The following is a 12,353-nucleotide window of genomic DNA, read 5'->3' on the forward strand; positions in this document are numbered from 1 at the left end:
ATCCCCAGACCTGGTGAAAAAATAGCAAGGCACTAACCACTGGGACACGAGAAATGATTATTATAAATGTGTACTATGAAATATCTATTATATTTCTTTCGACACAAAAAAGTGTAGGATCACGCGCTTACCACTACGCCAAAACCAATTGGTGTTAGTGAGGGCGCAACGTTATTTCTTATAGCGTAGCAGACAGCGCCCCGTTTCGAATGCTACCTGCAGGCAGGATGCTGGCCCACCTGGACCCAACAATCCCCCCCCCCCCCAGCACCTGCCAGCCAAACTAGCTGCACAGCATGCCTTCCGTGGGATTCGAACACGGGACCTGGCTCTGATACCACTTGTAGGATCACGCGCTTACCACTACGCCAAAACCAATTGGTGTTAGTGAGGGCGCAACGTTATTTCTTATAGCGTAGCAGACAGCGCCCCGTTTCGAATGCTACCTGCAGGCAGGATGCTGGCCCACCTGGACCCAACAAAAAGTCCCAAACAATTCATAATATATAGGAATTTTTCAAAAACATGAGGGAGCCATGACTCCTCCCTGTCCTTTCCAAGGTCCGCCACTGATCATGCACAACCAAACTTCACAATATCAGACAAAAACATAAATTTTGGGGTGGGGGGGTATACAGCTAGCACATGCTTAATTAACATTGAAGCGTGTGTAAAAACTATCACCAAGTTTTTTTTAAATACATGCAAATATAGTTTTGTTTATGGAAAAAACATGCAAATATACTTTCACTTCATAAATAGATGCTTGTCAAAGAAGACTTGCATTGAATGCAATCACGTGGTAAAGGTAAATATTTAAAGAACTTGAAGATTGGGTCACGCAATTATCGAAATTCTATTCTTCGCCGAAAGTGCTAAAGAAAAAAACAAACAAATATCTCTGTTTTCCTTCCCCCAATAATTGATTTAATTTATAATTCCAAGTTCTAATCAATAGTCAAATGTCACCTTAATATAAAAAAATAGGAAGGGGCAATCTCGGAATTTAAAATGCCAGCTAAGCATCCACGTCAAAAGAATAACTGACAACAATGACGTGTCATCCACGTAGGACCCAACCCCGCATGTGCATCGCCACGTGGCATTGTTCTAAAATTTAATTTCCCATCTACCAACCAGTACCCTTTTGCCGTTAATAAAAATTCTGTGTTCGCAGCTCACACAGCACACAAGGGAGAGAAACAAAGAGAGAGAAAGATAGTGACATTCTAGAGAGAGAAACTTCCGTTCCGGTCACCGGAAAACCTGTTCAGCTTCTTTCCACCACCGGTAACTAACGGTGGTTCCGCCGTCTGGTTCAATTCTCCGGCGAACTCCACCTCCAACTGCATTTGATTGTTCCTGTTTCCTGGATCGTGCCTTCAACAACACTCTTGGTGCTGTTTTCTTCAACTTTTTCTGCTTTGTTTCACTCTGAAGCTTCTCCAAGAAAAAGCAAACTCACTACCTTCCTTGGTTTCTAGGGTTTGGTGTGTTGTTACACTTTACCTTCCTCTGAGCATTTCTCGTTTTGCTCAATTTTGGTCCATTGATTTGTACTCAGCTCACTCACTCTTCAATTTCACATGGGTTGTGTCTAGAGTTTGGAGAATGCGAGCTTTATTCAACATGAGAGCTCTTCTTTTGTGCTTGTTGCCGCTGATTCTGACGGCGGCGGCGGTGGCGGTGGCGGCGGTAGCTGTGAGCCCGTCACTGAACGACGACGTATTGGGGCTGATTGTGTTCAAAGCTGACATACGAGATCCGAAGGGGAAGCTGGTGTCATGGAACGAGGATGATGAGAGTGCTTGTGGCGGTGGTTGGGTTGGGGTGAAATGTAACCCTAGATCCAACAGGGTGGTGGAGCTGAACCTTGATGGGTTCTCTCTCTCTGGGAGAATTGGGAGAGGTTTGCAGCGTTTGCAGTTTCTGCGGAAGCTTTCTCTCAGGAACAATAATCTCACTGGGAGCATAACCCCCAACATTGCTATTGTTGATAATCTTCGGGTTCTTGACTTGAGCAACAACAATCTCTCAGGGGAGGTGCCTGATGAGATTTTCCGACAATGTGGGTCTCTGAAGACTGTTTCCTTGGCGAGGAACAAGTTTTCTGGGAACATTCCTTCCACTTTGGTCTCTTGTTCTTCTCTTGCTTCCATTGACCTGTCTCTTAACCAGTTTTCAGGTTCTGTTCCCTCTGGGGTTTGGGCGCTGAGTGGGCTCAGGGCTTTGGATTTGTCTGGTAACATGTTGGAGGAAGAGATTCCAAAAGGGGTTGAGGCGATGAAGAATTTGAGGAGCATAAGCTTGGCGAGGAATCAGTTATCTGGGAAGATTCCAGATGGGTTTGGAAGTTGTTTGCTCTTGAGGTCTGTTGATTTCAGTGAGAACGCTTTCTCCGGTGGCATTCCTGGCGATTTGAAGGGACTAGTGTTGTGTGGTTACTTTAGTTTGAGTGGTAATGCTTTCTCAGGAGAGGTTCCTGAGTGGATTGGAGAGATGAAGGGTCTTGAGACATTGGACCTTTCCCGGAATAGATTTTCTGGTCAAGTGCCAAGCTCTGTAGGAAATCTTCAGTCACTGAAGGTTTTGAATTTTTCTTCCAATGGTTTCACTGGTAATCTGCCAGAGTCTATGGTGAATTGCACAAGCCTTTTGGCCTTGGATGTCAGTCAGAATTCAATGTCTGGAGGCCTTCCATCGTGGATTTTCAAGTCGGATGTGGAGAAGGTTTTGGTATCGGAAAACAGACCCAGTGGTAGCCTGGAAACCCCTTTGTTTTCCCTGGCTGAAGTTGCGGTTCAGAGTCTTCAGGTTTTGGATTTATCTCACAACGCATTTTCTGGTGAAATCACGTCTGCTATTGCAGGTTTAAGCAGCTTGCAACTTTTGAATTTATCAAGGAACTCTCTGAGAGGCCCTATACCAGCTGCAATTGGTGAACTGAAAACTTGTTCTAGTCTTGATTTGAGTTATAATAAGCTCAACGGAAGTATACCTGTGGAAATAGGAGGAGCTATGTCCTTGAAAGAGTTGATATTGGAAAAGAACTTCCTAATTGGGAAGATTCCCACCTCGATTGAGAACTGCTCTTCGTTAACAACTTTGTAAGTTCTTTTTCCAGCCCATTTTTCATTTTAGCATTTTATACACATGCCTACAATACAGTAGGCAATTAAAGTTGCCTTTTGTAGTCAATTTTGTGCAAGTTTTCATCATATGGATTTAGCAAATCTGCATGCAATATATTTGGTTATAAAGTGCTTAACTTGCCTTCATTTACTTAGATAGTTATACCCATATAAACTGAAGTCAAGTCACCTTGTTTGTTCATGGTTGATATTCCCTTGATGGAGACTTTACCTTCTGTTTTCCCTTTTCATGTTCTATTAATACAAGTTGCGTATCATAATGCAATAAAAGATAATTGAGTGTCAACTTGATTCAGTCTGGTTTGCAGTTGTGTTGTTTTGCCATAAACATGCACAATGCAATGCTTATGCCTGTTACTTCAACAGCAATAATTGTCTTAAGTTCAATGATACTTCTCACCTTTTATGTACCCTACAATATTGAAAAAGCTAAAAGATTAAAGAAAAGATGTCCATAATACATACTGGGGATGGGATGGTTATGTTGACATGAACAACCTGGCAACCAAAGTTTTTTATTTCTCAGTACATAAAATGTTATCAACTTATCATGGTGTGGTTTTAAACTTTATATCATTGTAGTTTCATGTATTGTTACTTTTTTCTTAATAGGGATGTTATGTTTTAGTCTCGACTCCTCTTATTTTTATGATGGCTCTGACTTCCCTGGTTATGCTTCTTTTTTTCCCCTTTCTGCTTTGGTTTATTCTGTAGGATTCTGTCGCAGAACAGGCTCAGCGGGTTGATACCAGCTGCGGTTGCAAAACTTACCAATCTACAAATCGTGGACTTATCATTTAACGACCTTACTGGAAACCTTCCGAAGCAATTGGCCAACCTTCCCAACCTTCTTTCCTTCAATATATCTCACAACAACCTTCAGGGTGAATTGCCGGCTGGTGGTTTTTTCAACACCATTTTACCGTCTTCTGTTTCTGGCAATCCATCACTTTGTGGCTCTGCAGTGAACAAATCATGCCCTACTGTCCTCCCAAAGCCTATTGTTCTGAATCCCAACACTACTGACTCTGGCTCTGTACTGCCTGCAAATTTTGGTCACAAGAGAAATATTCTCAGCATTTCTGCACTCATTGCCATTGGTGCAGCTGCTTTCATTGTAATTGGTGTCATCGGCATAACTGTTCTTAACCTCCGTGTTCGGTCCTCCGCTTCTCGAACTCTTGCTGCCCATACATTTTCTGCAGGGGATGAATTCAGCCGTTCACCAACAACGGATGCCAACTCTGGCAAGCTTGTCATGTTTTCAGGTGAGCCTGATTTCAGCTCTGGGGCACATGCTTTACTTAACAAGAATTGTGAGCTTGGGCGCGGAGGGTTTGGGGCCGTGTACCAAACAGTTCTCGGAGATGGGCATTCAGTTGCTATAAAGAAACTCACCGTATCGAGCCTTGTCAAGTCTCAAGATGATTTTGAAAGGGAAGTGAAGAAATTAGGAAAAGTCAGACACCAAAATCTTGTGGAACTTGAAGGTTATTATTGGACTTCATCACTGCAGCTCCTCATATACGAGTATGTCTCTGGTGGTAGTCTGCATAAGCATCTCCATGAAGGTTCAGGCGGAAACTTCCTCTCGTGGAATGAGAGGTTCAACGTGATTCTCGGGACAGCAAAGGGCTTAGCTCACTTGCACCACTCCAACATCATTCACTACAACATCAAGTCAACCAATGTGCTAATTGATAGCTACGGTGAACCAAAAGTTGGCGATTATGGCCTAGCAAGGCTGCTGCCTATGCTCGATCGTTACGTCTTGAGCAGCAAAATTCAGAGTGCGCTTGGCTACATGGCACCAGAGTTTGCCTGCAAAACAGTGAAGATCACTGAGAAATGCGACGTTTATGGGTTTGGGGTATTGGTTCTGGAGATTGTTACAGGGAAGAGGCCTGTGGAGTACATGGAGGACGATGTGGTGGTGCTGTGTGACATGGTGAGAGGCGCATTGGAAGAAGGGAGAGTGGATGAATGTATTGATGAGAAGCTCCAAGGGAAGTTCCCGGCGGAGGAAGCGATTCCGGTAATGAAGCTCGGGTTAATATGTACATCTCAAGTGCCATCTAACAGACCTGAAATGGGAGAGGTTGTTAACATATTGGAACTGATAAGATGCCCCTCAGAAGGAACTGAGGAGTTGGGATGAATGATAATGATGAGTTAACTTGCCAATTTTCTTGACAATGGTGGTTTATCCGGCGAAGAAGAATCCGGTTTTGTTCATTACAGAGAGGAAAACAATATTATTATTTGTTAGAAAATGTTTCCTTTTTCATTGTAATATTTTGTATTTTTAGTCTGTAATCTGTACTCTGTAGTTGGATCTGAGATTTCCTCTGTTATGGCACACCTAGGATGCTGGATTCCTTTTCACCGGGTTCCGTTTTGGACCCCCCTTCTCTGTTATGGAAATTGTTGTTCAAATGCTGATATTTCATATTCAAGTTTGTTCTTTCTCGTGTCCCACTTCATTGTTTGGAACAGCTTTTTTTTTCTGTGTGTCTGGGAATGATGATCAGTTTGTTTATACGCTTTTTGTATGAGGCGCATGCATTGTGCTGTCCTTTTATTTCTCTTATTTGTCTCTTGTCTGGTTGAGAATCTTTCACTATGAAAGATGTCTAGTAGGTCTTCTACGTTAGACGACAATCATGTGAAATTTGAAGAGTTCAAGTTCAAGTTGACAATACACGACCCTCTTTCATGAAGAAAATGTAATCAACGCCATATCATTAACTAATCAACATAAAAATATTCTAAAAATGGCAGTTTAAATAAATGGAATAGAACAATACTACAGATAAACTAAGAAATCTCCTCTAAAACATTAAGAAATAGGGAAACACTACTTCGATTCTGATGTAAAACTGATATCGGGCTGGAATGGTCTCGTTGTTAGGTCTATGATACACTACTGAATAGATGTTTCCATTTATCAAAATCTGTGTACTGCCAATTTACAAGTCAAAAGTGATGTAATAAGAGTCTTGGATTAGCACCACATTAAAACATAGATTTGCTTAAAAAAAATTGTGACCGACCAAGACTAGTCAAAGTATTAAAAAATAATCAAAATTACTATAGTAGTACTTAATACATTAATGTTTAAAACTTAAATTTTAGCAATTTTTTTAACAAATTCTTTAAGAATACATAGAGTTTACTTGATTTGAATTCCAATCAATATTGAAAAATATAGTAAATAAAATCTATGATTCATTCACATTCTAATAATTTGCCACTTTATTTCATTATAAAAAAATAATAATAATTTGCCACTTCATTTTTGTAATCTATATTATTTTTCTCTTTTAAACATATCACCTCACGCATCTTTTATTTTATCTCCTTTTCTTTCTATTACTACTATCTTCTCTTCATTCCATTTACCCATGGTGTTAACAAACTTTTTCTTATAAATAAGGAAATGGAAAGAGAAGAACTCCATGTAGTACATAGAGAAAGTGGGTAGCAAGAGGCAGAGCACGCCTTAAACATCACGATGAAGCTACATAGGGAATCTAGTTAATTATTAGATTTATAGAATAATAATATTTGATATGATGCTGTCGGAATAGAAGCTAGAAGCTTACTTTTCGGTTATATTGCTTCCCATGTTACTTGGTTCTTTTTTTTTTCCTGTTCTTTTCCGAATTCCCAACTGTTGAACTAAACCTTTTCATGCTTTTATTATAGAGTTTAATGGAAATGCACTGACAGTGTAAAGTCATCTTTACACAGTCAACCAATCATATTCCATAAAATTGCCATGTCATTATCTTATTTATAATATAATTTAATAAATTTAAAACAAAAAATTCCAGTTCTCCTCTCCCTTTCAATCGTGTTTTCTCCCCAATTTCATGTTCTCCAAATTCTGCAACAGCACACCAGAGGAACATATATCATTGCCATCTTATATCTGGTAGTAATTCATTTTAGGCTAAAAAGCACTTTTGGCCCCTGATGTTTTAAGTTTGTGCAAATTCTGCCCCTACTCTATTTTTTTCGATGTTTCTACCCTTCATGTTTTCAAACAGTGCATCGTCTACCCCTCGTGTTTTCAAACAGTGCATCGTCTACCCCTCCGTCAGGGTAGACGATGCACTATTTGAAAACATGAGGGGTAGAAACATCGACAAAAATAGATAGGGGCAGAATTTGCACAAACTTGAAACATCAGGGGCCAAAAATGCTTTTTAGCCTTCATTTTAATCAATCCAATCTCCTCTCCCTTTCATTCGTGTTTTCTCGACTGATCTCATTTTTTCTCATGTGATACTAATCTTTTTCGGTACAAAATATCAAATCTGAAATTGATTTTCTGCTGTGACTTGTGATCGGAAATGAGAGGGCCACACTATGGTTGCGAACCCCCAAAATCAATGGCAGACATCAATTAATTTTTTAATGGGTAGCAACTACTGAGAGTGAGCACAACATGATGGAGAAGATTGAGAAACAAAATGTGAAACAGAGGTAGAAAAACATAACAAGATCAAGAAGAAAAAGAATTAAATCAAGAAAGAGGAAGAGCACCAGAGCTAACAACAACCGGGAGTTCGTAATTTCACGGCGGCACAGTACAAGTTTTGTGACAGAGAAACATGCTCTGTTTTTGCCCTTTTATATTTTTAATCAAACAAAATCCTTTTAATAAATCTGATGTGGCCAAAAGGTAAAATTCTATTGGGTGACTGTGTAAACCATGTTTACACTGTCAGTGCACTCCCATTAAACTCTTTATTATATAGCTTTTGGTAAATATAGTAATATACTATGTTTAACTTGAAGATATAGGCTCAAACAATAAAAGGATACGTTAATGTCGTTTGGGCTCAGCTAGTGTTGAATAGGGGGTTCGTTTATCGTCCTTTGTCATTTAAGTTAGGTATTTGTTCATTTAAAAAAAAAAGTTAGGTATTTGTTCATCGTCGACCCTTGCACTATCGTTGAACTAGTAGTGTGTGGGGTGGTGCATGTAAAAACACTCTAACACTTAAGTCAGGATAATTTCGACGAGTGACGTTAAGGTAAATTGTGCATACTTGGAAAATAGTGATAGTTACTATTTACAACGTTACATCACTTGTCAATCACCTTTGTCTAGTGATAACATTCCTTGATGGGCTTAGTGTAACGTGAGGGCCATTTGGTTGTTGCAAAGGATGTCCGGTCCCTCGACTCACAATTTTCCTAATACTTCCTTCCCAAAATGAAGGAAATTATTTTTCCTTTCCGCATGGCCCGTGAGATTGGGTCTAGGCATAAGAAGAATAAAATGCTTAGCTGATAAATAACTCATTTCTTGGTCTTCAACCCTCGCACTCACTACAAATGCCCTCGATCAATGCAATGAGATGTGTCTATTTATCTATCTATTGACTTGAAATTGGAACAATTTTGAAAAGGGATCTTAGAATGTTCGGGGCTAGGGGGTCTCTTGACGCCTCTTTTTTTCTTCACATCACAGTTATTTTATTTCACAAAAACCCGTTGAGGTAAGGAAGAAGGGGGAACAAGCGCATTTGGAGAGCGATATAGTTGTACGTTGCGTTCGAGAAGGATGAATCGCTCTCAAAATAGAACCTATTGATTCTGCCCCAATTGGTTGGGCCTTAGGAGCGGTGATTTACTTCATGAGCGAGGTATCTAGACACGAGAACATCTTTCATGACATTGTACAATGAGGTTATTTGTTATTATTTTGTACTCCCTCCGTCCCCATTTATAAGTCACATTTTAAGAGATTTTTTTGTCCTAAAATATAAGTCATTTTATGATACCAATGAAACATTTAATATTTTTTCCAAATTTACGCTCATGATTTAATATGAAAGAGATAGTGTGATTTTGAAAAATTATTAATAAGAAAGTTAATAAAACTTTTTACAAAATTTATTGCAAATAACTACTTTTATTAATCCTAGAGAATTTGGTAAAAGTGAATTATAATAGGGGACGGAGGGAGTATTGTTTTTACCATTTTTGAAAATAGGGATGAGAAGAAGGAGACAAATGATGGTAATTAGGTTGCCCCGTAGATTGGTAACTGAGCCAAAAAAAAATGCGCACATTGTGTTAGAGCATCTCCAATGCTAATTCTTATTTCTAAGTTCTTAGCACTATTCATGTGGGCCCGTATTGCCACCTGTGCTTAAGCAGCTCTCAAGCAATTTTGCTCCAACCATGAGTTCTTAGTTCTTAGTTCTTAGTTTTTAGTTCTTATCACTATTCATTTGGTCACACCAACCACATTATTTATACATTTTATTTTCATAAAGTAAAAAACAAAACTCATAAAGTAATAAAGTAATTTGGATGAGAGAGAAATAATTAATATTTTAAGCTAAGAACTCAAAAAGTAAAACTCCTTATATAAGAATTGAGTTCTTATTTTTAAGAACTAAGAGCTCCATGTCAGCACCTCCAATGGTAAAGTTCTTAGTTCTTAACTCAAAAATAAGAACTAAGAACCTTGCATTGGAGATGCTCTTATGACATATTAGTCCTTATGAAGATTTTGTCATTGAGAAATTTTTATTCACTCTTATAAGTCAGAAAATAAAAATATATTTAATTATATAAACTATTATATATATATTTTCAAAAAAACTATTATATATGTGTTTACACTATTTAAGAAAATTACTTGAAATCTATTTAAAGATTAAATATGTTTGTGTTCACTTTAACTATATTAACAATCTTTAGTGTCTTGCTGGAGTAAAGTTGCATTTAAAAAAGACTTAATTACAACTTTGGTCCCCGACGTTTACCAATGCCACAATTTTGGTCCCCCACTTAATTTAATTACATGGATGGTCCCCGACGTTGTAGGTCGTGTGCAACGTTAGTCCTACCATTTATTTCTTAATGGAGGAGGCTTACGTGGACGTCTAGTTGGAGAGAAAAAGGAGATCTGAGGAGAGAGGGAAGCACGTGAGAGTATCACGTGAACTCACGTGAACCTTATATGAACTCATTATACCCAAATCTGAAATCCTAGGGATCTAAATCGCGTTACCTTCTTCGTTCCAGGGAGGTCAGGGGTTTGGGTATAATGAGTTCAGATAAGGGTCACGTGATACTCACGTGCTTCCCTCTCTCCTCATACCTCGTTTCTCTCTCCAACTAGACGTCCACGTAAACCTCCTCCATTAAGAAATAAATGGTAGGACTACCGTTGCACACGGCCTACAACGTCGGGGACCATCCATGTAATTAAATTAGGTGGGGGACCAAAATTGTGGCATTGGTAAACGTCGGGGACCAAAGTTGCAATTAAGCCTTTAAAAAATTAGGATTAGAGTTAAGCAAAATAGGAAAATTTGCACCTTTTGTTTATTTTGTTACATTTCAATTAATTTCTTAATTATTAATTATACATGTCTCATTTAAATTTTAATTAACAATGACGTGGATAATGTCAGGGTTTGTCAAACACATAGCCTCCTTCGTTTATGACTAAAATTAGGAATTTGAAAAGCTTCAGGGACTCATATGCAACTTTACTATGATGAGATACTAAATTTGGCCGACCGTTTAGTAAGAGGGACAAAATCATATTTAAACATATATTTAAGTAAATGTGTATTATTAAATATAAAATATTATGTTCTAATTTGTTGAAAGGAAATATATATTATATTAACTATATTTTGAAAGAGGGCTTTGGTCCCTTGCTCGACAACGGAAATTCTTCTTTTTGGTATGATGTTTGGCTTAGCTCAGAGAAACTCTGTCATCATGTTCATATATCTAATACCACCTCGTGGGTGGAGGACATGTTGAACCATGAGACTTGGAATTTGTCTCGCTTGTCCACTTTGAGTCTGATCTAATCCATCAGGAAATTTCGGTTGTTCCTATCCTAGCTTGCCCTACAGTTATGGATGTTATGTGATGGTTGGCAACCCATAATGGGCAATACACATCTATCTCGACTTATGAGGTCATTGCGGGGGTTGGCGATGTACCTTCTAGACCTTGGCAGAGTATCTAGCGTTGTAGAGTTCCAAAAACAAATAGGTTCTTTCTCTGGCTCATTGCAGAGGAAACCCTCCCTACCAATGCCAAGAGACACTTGAATCACCTGAGTTCCAATGTCGCTTGTTCTAGATGCCATGTTAAGATTGAGGATGTAAATCACATATTTTGAGTCTACCTCATGGTTTGTGATTTGTGCTCTCAATTTACATTGACTCTTCTCTCTATTCAAGAGTAGATGTCATTTCAGGTTTGGTTTAGTAAGCTTTTGCATAGCCTTCAAAACATCTTGGTTGTTGTTGTTTTTTGTTGGTTATGGTGTTGGCGAAATGATCATGTGTTGGGTGCTCGATCGTGGAGGCTCTATGTTTTGCGTCAAGTCCTGAATGACGTCGTGTGTTGGAGGAGATGGCCAACTATTTCTCAACCGCAACCACCTGACAACCTGCATACCAGCGTTGCTTCCTTGACAGCAGTTGCGAGCCTGTGTTATATTTTTACAGATGGCCGTTTCAATCTCATCTCTAAAGGAATTAGGTGCAATGCAGTTGTGAGAGATGTTCATGGTAATTAGATTTCCGGAGTGTCAGTTAGCTTTGGGGTTGGAAATGCTTTCCTAGCAGAAGCCTTAGCTATAAAAATTGGTTTGAAGCATGTCTGGGATATGGGCCATAAGGTTATTATGTGTTACTTTGATTGCTCGAATTTAGTTGATACCTTTCACCAAAACTTGGATGTTTCACAGTACTAGGCGATATACTATTATGAGGGTTCGAGCCAGACTTGGTCGAGACTGTGATGCTCACATTGCTTACATTCCGTGGGAGAGAAGCAATGCAGGAGACAAGTTAGCACGACAAGCGAGCAGGGATCACGCTCAATAATGTATTTGGAGACTACCTTCATGTTGTTATTTCGGCCTTGTGCCTCGATGTGCTAGTCTAGTATTTGTTGTTTTTAGTCTTCCTCTTATGAAGAAAATATATTATATTAACTATTAACTTTATATGAACAATTTTTTTTGTTTGCATAGGAAAATTTATATGAATAATTTGATGATAATTGTGTATAATTGAGAATTAATTTTTTTTTGAATGTTAACAAATTTTTTTGAACGATTGGTATATTAATAATTTATTCTTTAGGTGACCATAACTCGATATTAAGAATCTTTCAATACCTTATATGATAATACAAAAT

General features: G+C 38.6%; 1 protein-coding gene across 1 annotated transcript; it reads left to right on the forward strand.

Annotated features, from left to right (window-relative positions):
• The first annotated feature begins 1,174 nt into the window (after positions 1-1,174).
• LOC130710032 (probable LRR receptor-like serine/threonine-protein kinase IRK) lies at positions 1,175-5,616 on the forward strand. The gene is made up of 2 exons (XM_057559189.1): positions 1,175-3,107; positions 3,867-5,616. Exons 1-2 carry the CDS (start codon positions 1,612-1,614, stop codon positions 5,308-5,310), a joined length of 2,940 nt encoding a protein of 979 aa, XP_057415172.1. The 5' UTR covers positions 1,175-1,611; the 3' UTR covers positions 5,311-5,616.
• The last annotated feature ends 6,737 nt before the right edge of the window (positions 5,617-12,353 follow it).

Source organism: Lotus japonicus, chromosome 1 (assembly GCF_012489685.1).
Source record: "Lotus japonicus ecotype B-129 chromosome 1, LjGifu_v1.2".
Lineage (NCBI taxonomy): Eukaryota > Viridiplantae > Streptophyta > Magnoliopsida > Fabales > Fabaceae > Lotus > Lotus japonicus.

Coding starts and splice junctions, on each gene's coding strand:
- LOC130710032 (XM_057559189.1), top strand. CDS start 1,612: ATGCGAGCTTTATTCAACATGAGAGCTCTTCTTTTGTGCTTGTTGCCG. Junction 3,108..3,866: donor TGCTCTTCGTTAACAACTTT/GTAAGTTCTTTT, acceptor TTTATTCTGTAG/GATTCTGTCGCAGAACAGGC.